Source organism: Exophiala viscosa (assembly GCF_022695815.1).
Source record: "Exophiala viscosa unplaced genomic scaffold EDD37scaffold_8, whole genome shotgun sequence".
NCBI classification, from domain to species: Eukaryota; Fungi; Ascomycota; class Eurotiomycetes; order Chaetothyriales; family Herpotrichiellaceae; genus Exophiala; species Exophiala viscosa.
This window is the reverse complement of record NW_026944360.1, coordinates 162334-181030: the sequence shown is the minus strand read 5'-3', so window position 1 is coordinate 181030 and position 18697 is coordinate 162334. Positions and strand designations below refer to the sequence as shown.

Below are 18697 nucleotides of genomic sequence, written 5' to 3'. Positions count from 1 at the left end.
GAAGCCTCGATTGCACTACCTGAAGTCGGTGAGCACGAACAGTCACTGTCCTGGATTTGAGCTATGTTCAAGACTACAGCTTGGCCTTTACAGATCCACTGCCTTGGCCCAACAACTTCTCAACTTCATGGTATGGCAAATACGATTCCAAGACTGCCTTCTCCTCCGCTGGACTCCTACTTTTCGCGAGATATTCCTTGCCTGAGGATAGGACGCCCTTCAGCGGAATTTCGAGCTTCTTCCCGTTGACATTGTACGGCAGCTCTGGCATCGCAGCGATATATTGAGGTACATGACGCCGGCTCAGATCCTTGGTAATCTGATCCCGGATGGCTCTGTCAAGGGTAGGAGACAAGCGATCACCTTGCTTCAGACGGACGAAAAGGAACACCCGCTCGACCTCGTCCTGGGGTCTCTGCTGCGACACGCAGATACTGTCTTGTATTTGGTCCGCAAAATTCCGCTCGATGATCGAGTAGATCTCCGCAGTGCCGAAGCGAATACCAGAAGGATTCAATACACCATCACTGCGACCCAAAATGACCAATGTCTTCGTCTGCGCGTTCTGTCGAATGAAATCTCCGTGCCTCCACACCTTGGGGAACGTCGAAAAGTATGTGTCGTAGTATCTTTTCCTGTCTGGATCGTTCCAGAACGCACACGGCATGTTTGGGAACGCCTTCTTACATACAAGTTCGCCACTTTGGCCAGGTGCCATCGGCTTGCCTTGTGAGTCAAAGATATCAACATCCATGCCAAGCGCTTTGCAGGTCATTTCTCCAGCGTATGCAGGGAGATTGAGTGTACCGTCGGTGAAGTTGCCGCATAATTCGGTCCCTCCACTGAACGATATCTGGCAAACGGGACCGAAGGCTGATACCAGCCATTTCGATTGTGATTCTGTAAGTATGGCACCGGATGAAAGGATCATCTTCACATTATTGGCCGTACATTGTGAATTGACATTAGCTTTTTGCAACTCGGAGAAGTATCGAGGTCCGGCACCGAAAGCAGTAGTTCCAGCTTCCAAGACAGCGTCAAGGCATCGTTGGGGCGAAGGGTAGAATGGCGAGCCATCGTAGAGGACAAGAGTGGTCCCTGCCATGAGGGCTCCTATCATGATGTTCCACAATACCCAGCCAATCCCAGAGTAATGGTAGTAGATATCCTTCGTTGAGCCAAAGTCTCGATGCAGGAAAGCCTCTTTCATCCCATTGATGACGACTCCTCCATGACAGTGAACAATACCCTTCGGTGTTCCCGTTGTACCAGATGAGAAACCAACAAATAGTGGATGCGAGAATGGTACTTGCTCGAACTTTAGCGGTCTGCCCTTACCGCGCTGGTGGAAAGCTTCGAGTGAAATCCATCCTTCGGGTGTCCCCTCTGAGGTGCAAACCAGGGAATGACCGGGTGCCTTGTCTATCAGAGAGTATACCTTTGCGATGCGTTGTGATATATCGTGGCGCTTGCCGTTATATCCGTACGTGGAATCCGAGAATACCAGCTTAGGTCCAAGCTGACCCATACGATCTAGCAGGACTCTTTCTCCAGCATCTGTCGCAAATGAAGAGAAAGTTGCGCCCACAGAGGCAGTTGCCAACAGAAGTGCCAGCGACAAGGCTGTGGAGCCTCCAATCACGCAAACAACATCTCCTATTGAGATGTGCGAGGACCTCATTGCATCCGCTAGTCGCTGCACCATTTGCCTGAGTTCGACCCAGGTGACCTCTTGCGGGATCAAGTTCTCTTCAGAGATGCATTTGAGAGCGATGCTGTTGTCATCCTTCGCCAGCATATTCTCGGCATAGTTCAGCCGGGCGCCTTCGAAGAACTGCGGGAATTGATCGATCGTTAAAGACTCGTCGATAGCCCTAGTAGGCTGGATTGATGCCTTTAAAGGGAGATATTCCCATAAAGACATCCAGAAGTCATTGGAACGTTCGACAGAAAAGGCCTGCAAGTCATCGTAACTTTGCAAATCCAAGCCATGTTGCTTGTTCACATGTTCTCGATAGATATCGAGTCGCGTGCGAATGCCTGTGGGTGGCTGGTACACCACTTCAAGCGCCATTATCTCATGGAGTTTCCAGACCGTACGTTCTCTGACAACGAAAATTCTGCGTTCTTCCGGACACGTACACTTGTAAGTCTGGAGAAATTCTCGATGCTGAGAATGGTCTGGCATAGATCTTCAAGCAAGAAAGGGGATTGCAATTCGGCCGGAGATGGGCACGGTTTTTGTCGGTGACAGTGAGAAACCCCATCGGAGAGTTCAATCCGAATCCTGAGATAGGTTCACCGGCGACTCTTAGGGCTCCTCAAATGCCCCTAGATCCGCCAGGCCTGTTTGCAGAAAAAGTGGCACCGTCTGACATGGAGTAAGTTGACGACAGATGTTCATCGTCCAGCAGGGTTTCCGATGGTGGCTTCCGCGATGTAAAGCCAAATGAAAACCTATGGTATGAATGATAGACTTCACCCTGTGAAAGGCTGACGCTGTATTGTTGAGTGTGAAGGACTCGAGAATCACAATGAGTAATCGTGTCCAATCGAATTGAGGAGCATCACTGGTCAGACAGTGCCACTTTTGGTGGAAAAAGGCTCGCAGCGCATGAGACACTTTCCTCCCATTCATCATTGTGGAGGTCCGGCTCGTCTCTGGGGGATGAGAATATGAGGGGCCATCACCAAGACCCCGCGAGAAAAGAGGACGGTCTGGCTACGCTATGTCTTTGGAGGCACTGCACTCAACACGCTACTCACATGTCCCGTAGAAAGGTTTGAATGTCAGACCAGGATAATTTTACCATGTTCTGGCGGACTCAACCGATCCAAAGATTTAAATTCCCCGCCCTTTCTACACCTCCACTCTTGCCTGACAGCGAGGAAATGACTTCAGCGAGAGGGAAGACCAAGAAGTCGTATGTCTGCAACGAGTGCGGGCAGGTCTTATCTCGGCAAGACCATTTGGAGCGACATCGATTGACGGCCCACACTCAGAGAGACAGCGGGCAGGATCAATGTACAGAATGTGGGCGACGTTTTACTAGAAGGTAGGTAAAACACTGCTCACATCTGCTCTTTACTCGTCTCACTAGGGGGCCGCTAACGCTAAGTACAGAGACGTGCTCATACGGCATCTCCGTGTGATTCATGCAATCACTAGCAGACCGAGGCCAAAAGGCCGTCCCAAGAAGTCGGCACCAGAAACCAGAGAACCAATTTCTGAGGTTGCTGCCGTTGTCCCCGAAGATAACAACGATGATCAAAATGCCAGTCGGAATGACGATCCTCTTGAGGACACTGTGGGAACGGGTCCTTTGTTCACAACAGGGACCTCGCAGCCAACGGCATCGCGCCAACCAGCAACCTCTTTTCAGCATGGGATGAACGTCGGCAATACCTGGCCTATGACAGGCAATGGCAGCGACACGACCCTTATGAACAACGCCCCAGTTAGCACCGACGGCATTTCATTGTTTGCCAGAGGTCCTCCCGTGAACAGTGGCCTTCTTTCGATGGATTATGAGTTGTACCAATTCGCGAGCACCAGCAGACGTCACATTGACTTGGAAAGCATGGCCCGGTTTTGCAGGTAATGTATCGCTTCTCGGCTGGATGAACGAGGATGGTCAGAACTACTCCTCCACGAATATCCCAGGCCTCAGTATGACAGAGAGTTACATGCAAGGCTTCGACGATCAATTTCGATTGCTGTCCGGACAGGATATACTGAATGTCCCGTTCATGCCAACAGGCCCTGTATATACGGCGCCTGATCCAACCAACGTCCAAGCAGTTCCAGGAGAATCACTTCCCACACCATTGATATGCCAGGCCACTGACCCAGCTCCATTGGAAGAGGTTGCGGACCCTGTGCCTGTGGAAAGGGACGTTGACTCCAATCCATGGCCATTCGAGTGGCATGCAACCAAGGATGACCAGAAGATTGTCCTACCTGAACTACGTTCGACTGACTCCCAGAGAGCACGAAACAGCACACAACTCACAGGTTCTGATACAACACAGCGAGACTTACAATTCTTCGGCGCCAAGGACACGCTTGATGTCGCCAAACGAGCAGATATAATTCAACTGCTAAGTCTCCCTCTGACGCGAATACCATGGCAAGAGGATGTGAGTATCCTGGGAAACCTTCCAAGTCCAGATATTCTGCATCATTTGATCGATCTGTACTTTCTACACTTTCACGAGCTGTGGCCGATCATTCATCAACCAACGTTCAACGTCTCCAAAGTACCCACCATTCAAATCCTCTCTATGGCATACATCGGTGCATGCTACTCTGGGCTAGACAGTTCGCTGGATTTTGCCGATAACCTCGCAGAGCTATGCCGTCGCACGTCCTCGTGGATGGCTGAACGTGACCCACGCTTCCTTCGCTCGCCATCCTATGGGATCTCTCTTCTTCTGCAACATATCCATGCAATCGGCTCGGGGTCGAGGCGGCTGTTCGAGATGACCGATTCGTCGCGCTCCCGCCTTGTTTCGATTGGGCGTCATATGAACCTTTTCAGTGCTGGTCTGCACGCTTCTCGTCCAGAATCATCCACACGAACTGGGGATAGGTATGACAATTGGCTGGAATGGATCAAGCGCGAGCAAATCAAAAGACTTATTTGGTTCATTTTCGTGAGTGTAGAATCTCCAATCGCAGAATCGGAGTTGGAATGTTAACCAGAAACCTCAATAGGAGTTTGACTGTTTCTACACCGCCTTCTCGAAACAGCCGCCGTGCATCAAATTTGAGGAACTTCCTTCCGACTCCACCTGCGAAGAGTTACACTGGGACGCACCGACTGCTTACGCCTGGGCTTCGTGCCCGTACCAAGCACCGCCTCGAGGTCTACCAACAATGCAGACTCTTCGTGCCCTGCTGAGCAGAGACGCGGATATAGTCTTCTCCCTTAAGCCCTTTGACCATCTCAGCAAGCGCCTGCTGCTCCGGTGCCTTGGACGATGCCTTGAGTCGATACAAGAGCAAATGGAGAGCGGTGTATATAACGTCCTTTGGGAAGACAGTGCAGGTCGAGCAGTTATGGCCGCAACGAGAGCGCGAATTTCAATGTCGGTCATGTCAGTCTATCAAAGCAGTTGGGAGGAAATCTCACAAGGAACGAGTCTGCGTGTGGCGCTACGAATCGCCATTGCCGCGCACTACAGTCACATATTCGCGGCTGGAAGGCTGACTGGGCTCACCACACGGGTTGCACGCAAGAGAGCCGGCGAATACAACGCCACTCGAGTCTTACCCAACCCCGCCAACAGTGGTAGGACCACGCCCCATGACGACGAGTTTATCAAAGCGGCTTTTTGCGAGGATCCTCGAAGCATCCGCGAGTTGATGTGGCACGCATCTCAGGTCATTTACCTCCAACGTCGACATCCTTTCAACACGCCGCACGAGCCACTCTCGGTGTTCCTTGCCGGTCTTTCGCTCTGGGCTTTCCTCAAATATTTCGATCCCGAGAGCGGTGATGCACAGTCTGGCATTTCGGTACAATTGGATGAGCCGTCGTTCTGCAGCCCGCCGGAAGCTCGACAGGCTATCAAGGATTGGATCGAGAAGGGTGGCAAAACTTACCTCGAAGGTGTAGGAGACGTGAGATCGCCGGATGCGCCGAAGAGGATCTTGACGTTGTGTGTGAACATGACGAGAAGGCTGCAGGTGTGGAAAATGGCATCCAAAGCCTCGGAGATCTTTGCACGCTTGTTGCAGCGTGAAGACCAGGACTATGCTGAAAGTGTCTCGCTGGATGCCAATGTGACTTAGCGACATGTTTCGGCTCAGCATATGCATGCTACGAAACAGGCCAATGGAACTTCCCTTGTCGTGGCTCGGGTATCCACAGGCTTTCCGAGTATGAATCCGTGACATTGAGCACGGGAAATTGATGCCCATCCAGTACCCTGTACATCGGCATCAACCACATCGGTGTTAGCCAACTTTCGTGGTATGGATGTGTTCCTGTCCGTCACTCTCGGCACTTAGCAAAGTATAGGAGCGTGTGATTGGATGTCTGAAGACAATCAACATTATTGATATTTAAAAAGCATTGACAAACTCCAACCAACACCTATCGCTATGCCGTATTCCTCAGAACCAGTTCCTCAGAACCAGACCGGCTATGCAAAGATCTCCAAGAGACAGTACACTAGCACTGATTTGCTGCATAATGTCTCAAAAGGGGCAAGAAGGGCTCAAAGAGCCGCCAAAACAACAATCGCCAACAGAGTCAGCGTCAACAGCCTTCCATCAATGCCGGCCTTGCCTGCAGCACTCGTCCCTGACGTCCCGCAGCATGACGCCTTATTATAAGTCACGTTATTCGCGTCAGCGGCGACTTGAAAGACGCTGCCGTTGTAACTGCCAATGTTGTAATAATCGACGAGCAAGAAATTCGGCGGCCTATTCCATCGAGCGGTACAATTTGTCGACGTTAGACCTGCGGACCCATACCCAGTAACGGCATTGGTCTCGTTCAGCAACGAGAAAAAGGGCACAAGTAGACTGATGCCCGCCAAGTCGACATCGAGATTCAAGTTGTGGTTGGCCATGTACATCCTGTGCGCGCTGATGTTTGGAGCCTGCTGAGGTGGTCGTTGCACAGTGCACGGAAAGGCACGGTCGGTAGGCGAGAAGGGTGTCTCCCACATCTGTGAAAATTCATCAAGAAGCCAGGGGATAGCCGTCTGGTTTGCCTCATAGTCGAGCATGACAACGGCGCGTTGCTGCTTGAGGATCATTGCGCCCAGTGTGGGCCACGACTCCAAGGGCATCGGCATCGTGGGTGGCGTGTAGACGTAGTCTATCAGGCCTGAGTTGACAACGGGCGCGGTGAAGTTGTTCGGATTGACAACATCGTAGTTGCCGATGAGGATGGTAATGACGTCGGTCGTGTGTGTCTTCAACCATGCCGTTACTGTGGTCAGGTACGCTTCTAGAGTGCCGACGTTGAGGAGGTCGCAGGACGTGTGACATAGGTACATTGTACCGTTCAGAAGGTGGGCTTGGAATTGTACTTGAGCCTGATTAGTATTGTTTCACAGTCCGGTGAAGGGTAGCCAACATACACATTCTGATACCGTCATTGAGCTGGGTGGTTACATCTAGCTGCTGGTTTGCAGCAAGATTGCCCGAACGGATGAAGGGACTGTTGTGGGCAGCAACGTGGGTGATGTTGCTGAATTTGCGCTGACAGAACTCGGCATAGCCATTGCAGGGGACAGTGTTTGTTGCGGTTGCTGCAGAGGAAGTGCTTGACGCCGTTAAGTTTCTTGTGGCTGTGCCGTTGAGAGACGTGGTCATCTGTGCTGTACCGTGGAGAGTTGTTGCGGTGGCAGAGGACGTGGATGTGACAGTAGAGTTGCCTGAAGAAGCTGTGGTGGTTCCATTGGCGGTGGCCATGGCACTGGATAGATCTGATATTGTAGCATAATCTGAGGTTGTTCCAAAGGTGATCGTGGTGCTGCCGTCAATATAGGTGATGCCACTCGTAGCATAGTCAGCTGCAGTGGATGTGGCGGCACTGGAGTTTGTTGACGACTCAGACTGGCTGGTTGACTGGGCCGATATTTGAAGCGCAAGGCTGGAGAGCCCGACAAGGCTGAGAAAGTGGCAGCACTTCATGTTGATATACGGCTGTCTTCAGCACGGCTACTGGGTGGAGAGATAAATAATTGGTATTGAATCCTCATCAGTAAGGCCGGGTGTGGGGTATGGTGTATGGATGAGTACTCATATGAGTGAGTGAAAGCATTGTTGGAACCTCTGAGCCATGGGAGAAAAAAGAAATGCTATCTTATGAGTTGGAGTGACGATCGACCGCGATCACCGGGAACATTGAAAGACAGTACGAGGATTAAGTCAGAGTGTGACAGGTGGAGACGGAAAAGGAAAGGAAAGGAAAAGAAACTCGTCCTTTGCCTCGAGTCCACAAAGTGACGCGCGTAGATTTCTTGGGGGATCATCTCATAAAATAGCAGCAGAGGGACGCTCGGACATATTGTCGGCGATACGAGCACCAACTGCGTATAAGCTGCAACGTTATCAAGACGTCATGGTCAAATCCTAACCTCAGTCCGCTCTACTATGCAACTCGACTCTTGACCTAATCATATCTGGTGAATAATAAAGGCAGTATTGATGCTGGGACCGGCAAAAGCGGAACGATACAAATGAGTTTGATGTTGATGGCTGATGCCTGTATGTTGAAAAAATGTTATGAATATGGAGGGGCAAACAAGGTTTCGGGAAGTCGGCAATCCTCAAAGGTTTAAGCTGCATATGGCTTAGTGTCTTCCTTGAAGCTACTCATTATGTCATTGAGCTCCACTGTTGCAATCCGCCACAATGCAGTGACAAACCATCCACGAATTGTTGGGTTGATTATATCTTGGAGAAAATACTACATCACTATGTACGAGGAAGAATCGAGTCTGAAACATCCGAGCGCATGGAGATGGTGACCTTGCCGGCAGTCTAATAATTTACCATATCCTCACATGCTACACCCACAGCGCACGGCATCATGACGCATCATACTTGAGTGCAAAAATACTACTCCCTCAGTCGTTCTTGGCTCTTATCCTTCTCTACACGCCTTTCCTGCTCCCCTAAGAGCTCCTCATTTCTTCCTTCCGACTCGACTGAAGGCCTCGTGAGCCTCAGCCAAGATGGGGATATTCTCACGCTCGAAACGCCAGTCCGAAGGCCCAGGTCCATCCACGCCCATCTCCACGACCAAAGATGACCCTCCTCCAGCCTACCACAACCCCCGTCCTACAGGCCTCCGCCTCCTAACAGCAATCTCCTACCTCCTGGCGACAGTCTTCTTGATCCTCGTCGAGATCGGCAACATCAACAACAAGGCCGTCATCCGGTCAACCTGGTTTCTCCAAATCAATCTCGCCAATATCATCCCGGCCTCGGTCCCCAACGCCGTCTTCATCAACTCTATAGCCCAGTCTATTGGCCTGCACGACTTCTATCAAGTCGGTCTCTGGGACTTCTGCGAGGGCTACAATGGCCAAGGCATCACGCACTGTTCCCATCCAACGTCCCTTTACTGGTTCAATCCCGTCGAGATCATCCTCAATGAGCTTCTCGCCGGTGCTAGCATCACCTTGCCCACCGAGATTGTCAACATTCTCAATCTAGTCAAACTTGCCAGCGCATGGATGTTCTCTTGCTTCCTGGTCGGCACGGTCCTGACGTTCCTATGCATCTTCCTTACTCCACTGGGATTCTCACAGAAACCACGATGGGAGCACAAAGCGCGGAGGGTCTTCTTCCGACAGTTTCCCATTACGCTGCTATCATTTGGCGCGCTGCTGTTCACGGCGGCAGGGTCAGTCATTGCCACAGTCATGTTCGTCATTTTCCAGCAAAAGGTTTCGACCGCAGCCGCCGATCTTAATATTGAAGCGTACCTGGGCAGGCCAATGCTGGCGTTCATGTGGACGGCTACCGGATTCAATTTGATAGGCTTCCTGATGCAGATTGGCACTTGTTGTGGCGTGTGCTGCTGTACGGGACGGAGAAAGGCTGAAAGAAGGAGTCGCAGGGCTAATGCGCCGAACATGTCAGAGAAGCAGAGTGCGGCCTCGAGCAGGTCTCCTGGTTCGTTTGGCTTCAGGAGAAGAGGAAAGTAAATCTTTCGTGGCTTCTGGGCTTTCAACCCTCACCTAAACAACCAATAACAACATGATATACAGCACCTTGTATGCCTTCCGTCTCTATCACTGCATTAAAATGCAATCCATTCCTGAGTCCACACCAACCCACCGCTCCCACTCCCAGTAAACCGCTCTGTCACCAATCCAGTCCCTCTGATCTTCGCAGCTTGTCCCTCCCTATCGGGCGTACAGTACCTCAGCAACGCCCTTCTCTCGTCCAGAAAGAAAGTAATGTCCACCCACTTGGGCTCTAACTCGTGCGGCACAGCTCCACACCCAACAACAGCATGCTCCTCGATGCTCGACAACTTTTCCGCAATCGAGTACACGCCCAAGGTATCCCACACACGTCTCTGGATTTCGCTCTCTTCAAGCAAACTCGTGACTTGGTGCCGGACCTTGGTCGACCGACACCGCGAACTCCCGAGATACAGCGGCGGACCGATCCCACTATCCATGCTGATCGAGTGTTGCTCGTACGCAAAGAACGACGAGCTGTTGAATATACTCTCACTGAGCACCAATAGCCTAGCGAAATGCGCGTTCAACGCCTCCTTCCTCTCCGCATACGTGCGACATGATTTGTGGCAGTCGCACGTTTCGGGAGGATCACACAGCGGCACAATCACCTCGCCTGTCTCCGGCGAGTGAAAGGCCATCTGCGTCAACAGCAAGAGGTATGCTGCCTCGCGGTACGCCTTGAGCAAATGTGCCCCGTGTCGGTCTTGCGAGCTGCGTTTAGTGTCTTCCTTCTTCGACCACTCGGCGTAGGCCATGGACCACTGCAGCAGCCGGGATATGTGTGTCTGATGCCGGGAGAAGCCCGATCCGATCAACATGCCCTGTTCCAAGAGCGTCCAGGTGTGCCATATCCACTTCGCCTCGGTGAACAAAACGTCGCGCGCCTGTGAGAGCGACGTGAAAGCTCGTGGGATAGGATAAGGGTTTGGGTCGGCTAGGTAAGAGTTGGATTCGGGTGCGAAGGGGTTCAAGGATGGATCCGGTGTTGATTCTTCAGGGTCGCTCAGAATCTTGGCTACTTTACCAAACAATCGAACAGATTCCAGTTCGAGTTTGAGGAAGAGTCTGCGGAGACTCTCGTACGTTAGATCCACAGTGCGGTACTGTGTATCTTTGTATGTTGTGCGCAGGTTCTGACTCAACAGTCCCTTCAGCCCGGCTGTCATGTGCATCTGCGCCATATCGTAATTTCCTTGAAAGGTCTCAAACACGCTGAACAGCTTCATCGTCATCATATTGATCTCCGCGACGCTGGGATGGTCCGATGCCATATCGTTTGACAGCATTCGCATCGCCTTTTGGTACAATTTGTCCGAGAGGTCGCAGTATTCGAACGCTTCCTTTGATATTCCTAGCTCGAATCTCCGATGCACAGCTCCTACAGCGGCGGCTGCAGCCAGGACGGTCGGATGCTGGAGGCATGCTCGCACAGCATAGGTCCGCCAGATAGAACTATCAAAGTAGGCGGCAAATTCGGGTCCCGTACGTGAGCGGAAGAAGTCGAAGCAGTAAAAGTCATTGTCGGTATTGAACATGACATTTGATGGAGGTCGGTGAAGTTGAAGAGCCTCTGAAGTGGTGCTCACTTTATCGTTGGCTTGCGGTAGTGGTGGAATAACTATTTTGCAGACAGTGTTGGTCTTCTGGCGTTTCGGATCAGGCTCTGAGACTTGAGTAGGTGACTCTGCTGAAGAAGTGGACGGCGGCGGCGACTGTCGCGGGTACCCATCGCACTTGCGACCAGTACTCGTACACCGGCGACAATGAGGCTTTTCTTCATCGCACTTCTTTCGTCGAATCCTATGGATCGTCAGTCAATTGTTTTCGTACTGAAACACCTGCCACTTACTTGCAAGTAAGGCATCCCGTCCTAACCTTGTTGTGAGTTTTGCGAGTCCGCTTGGGCTGCTCCAGCACAGGAAGGTCTTCAATCACTACTGTTGAGGACATAGCGATGGATGGTTCGGTGGGTGCGTATAGATGACACAATCGGAAGAACCACACAACTAATGAATGTTGTACTGGCCTGTCGACAATGGATTGCGCCCTTCCATCTTCGTATGGTTCCACTGGTGAGTTTAAGAGCAATGGAGAATGCTGAATAAGAATGACCCCGCTGTGCTGTTGGCTCGCGCGTATAGAAAACGTCACGGCCGTTGCTGACAGAAAGCTGGAGCCCTGGGATAGCATAATAAGGTGCAGGCAGCACGGGCCCGTGAGCAATCGGATCACGTTGTCAGACATAGCTCCCAGCCTATTGTAGCATCCGTGCCGACGGTCATCACGCCTTGAATCTGGGTGCGATTGGTCGTTGGAGTACTTTCAGGCATCGCATCCTGATCTTGTTGTGAATCTCGTCAAGCTCTCCACAAACGATCTCGTTTTGAGCAATGCACGGCTCGTTCACATCTGAACTGATAAAGCTCGACCTCAAACCACGACAGAATGAGAAGGCAGAGATCACATATCGATAAGCCAGACATTGATTATCAGACAAATATGACCATGTCAGTAGTGTTGAGGGTAGGATAAAGTCTCGAAAGTCTCGACCAGGCAACTCGGCATTGCTATATAGATATATACTATGGACTGAATGGATGCACCAAGCAGCTGCTATTCTGTTAAGAGGATCGATCATGTCGATACAAGCAAAGTTGTCCATGAACGATGCTCGTAGAAGTTGGGAATGTTAAGATCGTGAATAGAGCCTGAACTCACCTCTTCTCATCCAATTTGCCTCACGACATCAGACATTGTAAAGTCGTCTTCGGACTCCGATGAGATTTGGGATGATCCATTGGCCTGACTTGCGACGGAATGATGAACGGCTAGAGGCTTCATGATGGCAATGTATGAGATCCTCGAGTTGTGCAGTGAAGCGCTCAAGAATTGATCGCAGAGATTGAATGGAATCAATGCTTAATAGTAGTGAATAAAAGCGAAATCTTCTTGTGAACATCGACGGCCTAGATTCGGAGTTCAGCAGGTTCCAACAGTTGCATTGACAGCAAGTAGGTGAATGTGATAGATTCGATGACTTCTTGCCTATCAATACTGGAAAGTGTGTAAGAAGTTTTCTGAAGCGATAATGAGTAATGATATCCATTTGAGGCTGAAGAGCAATAGCGGTCAGACGATGCCATTTTTTCTGAAGGCCGGCTTGACGGCTTGAGGTGTCCCGAGATCGCCCCAAAGCACATGTGGCTGATCCTTATCGATAGGCTAGCCAAGGCCTGCCACGGTCAGCTTTCCCCGCCTGCGCATCATCCCTCAGGGCCCCCATCTAGGTATGTATCGCGATTCGACCTCCTACATCTCCGACTGAGAGTAGTTACACATTGTGTACGGACTCTAGCGTCTTCAAAAGTGGTATATAGTGCTCAGCATAATCTGTCCACCACGACGTACCCCGACTTGCCTTTACGTCCAGATCCAAACCACAAAATGCCAGCAGCCAACAACATCGCCTTCACGGCGCCCATCAACCCATCCGGCGCATCCCCAGTCCTGACATACGCTCAGATCTGGCAGGGCCTTGAGAAGAAGGTTCGCGCAGGTCAAGACTTCGTGGGCGGCGCCATTACCTCAACCGATGTGATCTCAACATCGAAGACCAAACACGGTAACGACGTCACAGTGCGGGAAGTCGTCTTCCGCGACGGCGGCCGCCGTGTGCGCGAAGAGTGCATCGCCTTCCCACCGATGAAAGTCGAGTTTCATCAACCCAACGGCAGCACAGTCCAAAACGTGGTCAGCGAAGATGGGGACGGAAACCTTCACATGACATATACTTTTGAGTGGCTACATCCGGAGCTCGAGGGAGACGAGTCCGGTCTGGCCGCAGCAAAGGATAAAGAATTCAGCGTCGCAAAGATGGCTGTCAATAAGTCCATCGAGACCATAAGGGAGATGGTCAAGGATGGAAGAATTAAATGAACGTGAACCAGAACAAAATAAGACATTCAATCAGATCATGGAAATCTTGGCGAGGACCCGACCGGGATAAATCGACCCATGTGGGAGCAATCCCAAGTTATCATGCGAATCTCAGGCTTGTACATCGGTCGTCTTAGGTGCCCCGGAGAGGAGCTCACATGAGGCAGAGACCGGATTCCAGTTATTTCCAACGCTGCAAGGCATCTTCACGATCGATCTCGATCAAGAGGTCAATCTTGTCGTCATTCAGCCCTTCCTCCCCTCGAGTCTACCTTCGGAGCTCCCAATGTTCCCATGCTACGGATTGACTGCATGGATCACCCAGCCATCCGGAAGCGTGCCAAAAACGCATGGTGGGTTACGCATGCTGCAAAGGAGCTCGATGTAGAGTGTGCAACCACAACTTGCTCTGCTGCTGTTCAGGCACTGATTTTCCATAGATACGCCTTGTGTGATGGACGACCCTTCGTTATTGGGCTACGCTTATGCAAGGTCCCTTCCGTTGTTCATCGCTTCCAAATACTGTCTGGTGGTCTTGGTTCTTCGAGCTAGTCCTACACCAATTCTTCCCTTGATATAGAGTTAAACCTTCGCAGGACCACGGTGCTTGCCTTTTTTCTTGATCTCCAACATTCTCCTGTCGAGGCCCTTCTTGGTTGGGCAATGGCAGCTTCCTGCTGGACCCTGGCAGCTGAGACTTGCTGTAGTGATTGTTTGAGTTTCTCAGGTTTGGCTGGATTGGCTGGTGTGCTCATCGACTCAGTCCTTGGTTGATCCTGCAAGCTTGGAAAGCGACCTAGAGTGTCAGGGCAGCCTGTTGACAGTGATGCTGAACAGTCGTGTTGACATGAGTGAACAGAACCATCGTCACTAAGGGCGATTTCACTCTGTGATTCACTCACATGCTGATAGAGATCCTGCATCATGGCCTTCGATTTCTTGGGCCTCATTTGAATGCTATAGAGCCCGCATGAGTATACACCAGCTTCCCGTTGGTCTCTTCAAGCAGCTAGCACGGCTTCCGCTTGTACTTCGAACACGCGAGGGCGGCCAGCAAATCGAGCCGAAGATCCACCAAAGTAGGCGTCATGTATAGGAAGCAAACGACGATGCTGTCTCAATACGCCAAACTCCTCGCTTGATAATGGCGTGTCCAGGATATATGCCCGGGAATCATGCCCTGGAATATTAGCACTCCATAATAAAGCACTTTTGATATCTTCAATCCCAGTCGGCTCCCCAGTCATCGTCAGTTGGCTCCGGCTGGCTAGGTTTTGGCTTTTCTGGTTTAGTCTCTTTCTTTGGAGAGATGGTTGCTGTCGTCCTTGCTGCTGGGACCGTAGGTCGTTTAACGGTGCTGGCGCCCGCAGCTGGACCAGCCGATATACTTCTAGACGGAGCTGTGGGTCGCACGCTCAGACCTCCACTTGTCGATCCGGGCTTTCCTAGTCCTTTGGGCAGCGGTTTCGGAGTTTTCGTTTTGGACTGGGCAGCGAGCCATCCTGCAAAGTCCGGCTCTCCACCATCATCAAAGGCTGCAAGCGGTGCTGCGTTCGATGTCTTAGCATGTTGATTTACCGACGCATCGAAGAAGTTGTCGCCATCATCGTCCATTGTGCCCCAAGCATTGGTGTTATCGTCTTCGAAGATATCCTCGGGTTCTGGAGGTAGTGAAGTCGAGCTTCGGGCGGTGGTTGGTACGGGTGGTCGCGAGGATGCAACGGGCCTTTCGCCGATCACGTTGACGGTCGGCGTTGCACGTCCAGATGCGGGCAGTGACTGAGTCTGCGTCAGGCTTGCACCATTTGTCGCGCCTGATGAAGCCATTTCACCTCGAGCTCCAGCCATCTTGTTTGTAAAAGACGAGATTGCCCAACCAGCCCAACTAGTGTCATTTTGATTTCCCATCCTGGCTGGGGCAGCAGCTGCGCCAGTGTCGGGCGTGGCTGCAGCGGTCTCAGGCGGCAGCACCGTGTCTGGCAAAGTCGCTGCATATTTTCTCACTCTTCCTAGATATGCGTCCAGCGCTTTACTGGCTTGATCGCGAACCAATTTCTCCTTGTCAATAAGACTGATGCAGATCACAGGAAGGATTTTGGTGGCACAGTCGTCGTCGCTAAAGACGTCAATTGTGGCAGAAAGAGCCATCAAAGCCGCATTCCGACCATGGACAAAAGGATCTCGAAGAGCTCGAGTAAAAGCTGCAATGAGGACCTTGGACCTTGACCCGACGCCCAGATTCCTCGCAATTTTGCCCAGACAAATGGTGGTGTTTGTACGGATTCCAGGTTGCTCATCGTTAGCAGTTTTCGCAAGGTGGCGAAGGAGCTCGCCGTTTATGATACGATCAGATAGCTTGGATATGACCGAAAGGACGCCCTTGACGGTCTGTTCTCGTACGATGGGCGCGGCATCGGTGAATCCAGTGGTCATGGCCGGCCAGACCTTCCCGTTGATATCTTTCTGAGGTATTCGATCTACCATGATCGGTAGGTTGTCGAGTAAACAGACTCTCATGGCACGATCAGGGCTGGCAAACAAGCGGAGGATGGTAGGACCAAGCCGAGTTTCGAATTCATCATCCGACATCTTGAGTCCTATTTTCATGATGGCCCCAAATACGCTGGGGCCCCCGCCACCAAATTCGACCGACTTCAGCAGTTCCGGCAAGATCTTCATCTTGAAGAAGTCCTCAGGGAAGTCGTCTGTGAGTTCATCGAGCTCTGCAAGGAACTGATCCCGCTCATCTTCGCTTTTGAGCCCCAGATTATCTGCGCCTTCGGTTATATGAATCAATGGAGTCTCGAAGAAGCCATTTGCTTTCTTTCCTAGGTCCACGAAATGACCCGCAGTCAGCCTGAGCTTCGGATTCGCATTTATCAATCTTCGATAGCTTTGTACCATGTTTCCAGGGATGCCTCCGGGTTGGCTTAGCTGGTCATTCCCCAGAAAGCTCCCATTAAACGCCTCGTATATCAATGTGCCCAATCCATACGCATCCGGCGCCCCCAGGGGATTCTTCTTGATCGCAGACCAGCCGCCGTTCACAACCTCAGGAGGCGCGTATCGATTCGAGTCCGGTAATAGGCTCCCATATGTGTAAATAATGGCATCATCCTCGTTCATCGAGCTCAGAACTTCAAACCCTCCAAGCTTCCATTCTCCGCTCTCGCTCGTGAAGATCGAGGGTACCCGAACGGCTCCATGTACGGCGGAAGCCTCATTATTGATGAACTTCAAAGTTGAGGATATGCCATAAAGACCCCATTTTATTGTCTCCTCACTCAAACTCCTGCGCTTAATGTGCCAGCTTAAGGGTGTGAGTCTTTCTGTAATGATGTAGACGTTCGTTTCGGTCTCAATCACATCGATGACTCGAATGACTCCGGGATGGCGCAATGTTCGCAACTTTCGTGCAGCATTCTTTGCTAACGGTAATCGGGACTTGTTCGTGTTCACGTCGAAGGTGAACAGGGAGCAGGAAGTATTGTCATCCTTGAGAGACTTCAGCAGTGTACCTCGTTCAAGCAACGGCTACCATACCTTCTTCGTGCCGTTATGCAAAGCAAAAATCGACTCCCCTGCATCGACTCGGTCTCCAATGATCACTGGGAATGAACTAGATTTTGCGATGGCAGACGCGACTGCTGATTTCAAAAAGTCCATGAATGGCCCTTCACTCCAAAAGGCAATGCAAGTGCACGAAAAGGGTAGAAGACGACTGCGACTGAAGATACTGGTACAACATTCGAACAACTGTTGCACAGTTGTCCATGAAATGTTGACCACGGCCCATCTTTGTCCGAAGCATCAGGCGCGTCTCAAAATGCTTCCCCGCGATGTCTCCGCCATGCATCCCACCTATGACTTGTCCAGCGATCCAGACAAAAGCCACACAGATACCTCTTGCATACTTAGTTTCTGAACAATTGGCATCATGTCGGGCCGTATGAGCGCCAAAAGGACTGTCTCGTCTACAAATGTGCCGAGAGATGCAGTTTACAGACCGCACGAGGGCAAATTTGGTATAGTCACGGGCGGCTCACGAGGTAAATACAACTATGAGCAGAGTGCGAGGTGCTTTTTTGACGCTTTTCAGGTATCGGTGCAGCTATCGCTCGCAATCTCGCCTCGAAAGGATGTTCTCTGCTCCTCGTCTACACCTCCGACTCGTCCACCGAACCTACCAAAACCCTGTGCGAAGTACTCTCCAACGAATATGGCATTGTCTGTTTTCCAGTCCAAGCCGACCTCGCGGATCCTGCCCGAGCTGCTCCGCATATAATGTCCACAGCCAAAAATCATTTCTCGCATCCTCGGACAGGAGCATTCCAGATTGACATTATCATCAACAATGCAGGAGTCTCTGACAACAACCTGCTCAATGATCCGGAGAAGGGGCCGATCGATGTGACGAAGTTTGGCAAACAGTACAATATCAATGTTTTGGCGCCGTTACTACTCGTACAAAGCTGTCAGTCATATCTGCCAAAGGATCGGTCAGGTCGGATAGTCAATGTATCCAGTGTCTCGTCGTCCATTGGCTATGAGTCACAATCCATATACGCGGGAACCAAGGCTGCACTCGAGGCGATGACCCGTGTATGGGCTCGTGAGTTGGCGGAGAACTGCACGGTCAATGCCATCAACCCGGGACCAGTCTGGGGAGACATGTATGCTCAAGCAGGGGAGAGTTTCTGGAAGGTCAACCAGAAGTATGCTGATGCTGCTCCTCTGATGAGCTACTCTGGGGGTGATGAAGCCATCAGATCCCGCGCAGGGGGTGATCCGGAAGAATTTGACAACATTGTGATGAAGGGTATGGGCGGACGGAGGCCGGGGTTTACAGATGAGATTGCGGGCGTGGTAGGAATGCTGTGCTCGGAAGAGAGTGGGTGGACGACTGGTAGCGTCATCAGTGCCAATGGCGGCATGAAGATGTCCATAGCTTGATATCGAATAAAGTGATGTACGCTACAGTCCAAGTAGAAGAGAATAAGAAAGTACAGACTTGACAAGGCTGCGCAGCGCAGTTGGC

General features: G+C 51.3%; 8 protein-coding genes across 8 annotated transcripts; 4 read left to right on the top strand and 4 right to left on the bottom strand.

Moving 5' to 3' along the window:
• Positions 1-73: 73 nt before the first annotated feature.
• EDD37DRAFT_566797 (putative acetyl-CoA synthetase) lies at positions 74-2074 on the bottom strand (the record flags this gene model as incomplete). Its single annotated transcript, XM_062814112.1, has 1 exon — positions 74-2074. The coding sequence occupies one exon, from the start codon at positions 2072-2074 to the stop codon at positions 74-76; it is 2001 nt and encodes a 666-aa protein (XP_062668204.1).
• An 818-nt stretch (positions 2075-2892) lies between these two features.
• Positions 2893-5797, top strand: EDD37DRAFT_610743 (uncharacterized protein; the record flags this gene model as incomplete). Its single annotated transcript, XM_062815238.1, has 4 exons — positions 2893-2949; positions 3102-3561; positions 3599-4656; positions 4754-5797. The coding sequence occupies 4 exons, from the start codon at positions 2893-2895 to the stop codon at positions 5795-5797; spliced, it is 2619 nt and encodes an 872-aa protein (XP_062668203.1).
• Positions 5798-6225: 428 nt separating this feature from the next.
• Positions 6226-7654, bottom strand: EDD37DRAFT_610742 (PLC-like phosphodiesterase; the record flags this gene model as incomplete). Its single annotated transcript, XM_062815237.1, has 2 exons — positions 6226-7046; positions 7099-7654. 2 exons carry the CDS (start codon positions 7652-7654, stop codon positions 6226-6228), a joined length of 1377 nt encoding a protein of 458 aa, XP_062668202.1.
• Positions 7655-8605: 951 nt separating this feature from the next.
• EDD37DRAFT_469038 (SUR7/PalI family-domain-containing protein) lies at positions 8606-9726 on the top strand. The gene has a single exon (XM_062813074.1). It carries the CDS (start codon positions 8701-8703, stop codon positions 9676-9678), a length of 978 nt encoding a protein of 325 aa, XP_062668201.1. The 5' UTR covers positions 8606-8700; the 3' UTR covers positions 9679-9726.
• A 47-nt stretch (positions 9727-9773) lies between these two features.
• Positions 9774-11673, bottom strand: EDD37DRAFT_658604 (uncharacterized protein; the record flags this gene model as incomplete). The annotated part of the gene is made up of 2 exons (XM_062818990.1): positions 9774-11523; positions 11573-11673. The coding sequence occupies 2 exons, from the start codon at positions 11671-11673 to the stop codon at positions 9774-9776; spliced, it is 1851 nt and encodes a 616-aa protein (XP_062668200.1).
• Positions 11674-13167: 1494 nt separating this feature from the next.
• EDD37DRAFT_651597 (uncharacterized protein) lies at positions 13168-13659 on the top strand (the record flags this gene model as incomplete). Its single annotated transcript, XM_062818369.1, has 1 exon — positions 13168-13659. The coding sequence occupies one exon, from the start codon at positions 13168-13170 to the stop codon at positions 13657-13659; it is 492 nt and encodes a 163-aa protein (XP_062668199.1).
• Positions 13660-14880: 1221 nt separating this feature from the next.
• EDD37DRAFT_695793 (SCY1-like protein) lies at positions 14881-17325 on the bottom strand (the record flags this gene model as incomplete). Its single annotated transcript, XM_062820121.1, has 2 exons — positions 14881-17163; positions 17203-17325. The coding sequence occupies 2 exons, from the start codon at positions 17323-17325 to the stop codon at positions 14881-14883; spliced, it is 2406 nt and encodes an 801-aa protein (XP_062668198.1).
• On the top strand, positions 17181-18695 carry EDD37DRAFT_468979 (3-oxoacyl-reductase). The gene is made up of 2 exons (XM_062813073.1): positions 17181-17708; positions 17759-18695. Exons 1-2 carry the CDS (start codon positions 17597-17599, stop codon positions 18610-18612), a joined length of 966 nt encoding a protein of 321 aa, XP_062668197.1. The 5' UTR covers positions 17181-17596; the 3' UTR covers positions 18613-18695.
• The last annotated feature ends 2 nt before the right edge of the window (positions 18696-18697 follow it).

Coding starts and splice junctions, on each gene's coding strand:
- EDD37DRAFT_469038 (XM_062813074.1), top strand. CDS start 8,701: ATGGGGATATTCTCACGCTCGAAACGCCAGTCCGAAGGCCCAGGTCCA.
- EDD37DRAFT_468979 (XM_062813073.1), top strand. CDS start 17,597: ATGTCGGGCCGTATGAGCGCCAAAAGGACTGTCTCGTCTACAAATGTG. Junction 17,709..17,758: donor AGTCACGGGCGGCTCACGAG/GTAAATACAACT, acceptor GACGCTTTTCAG/GTATCGGTGCAGCTATCGCT.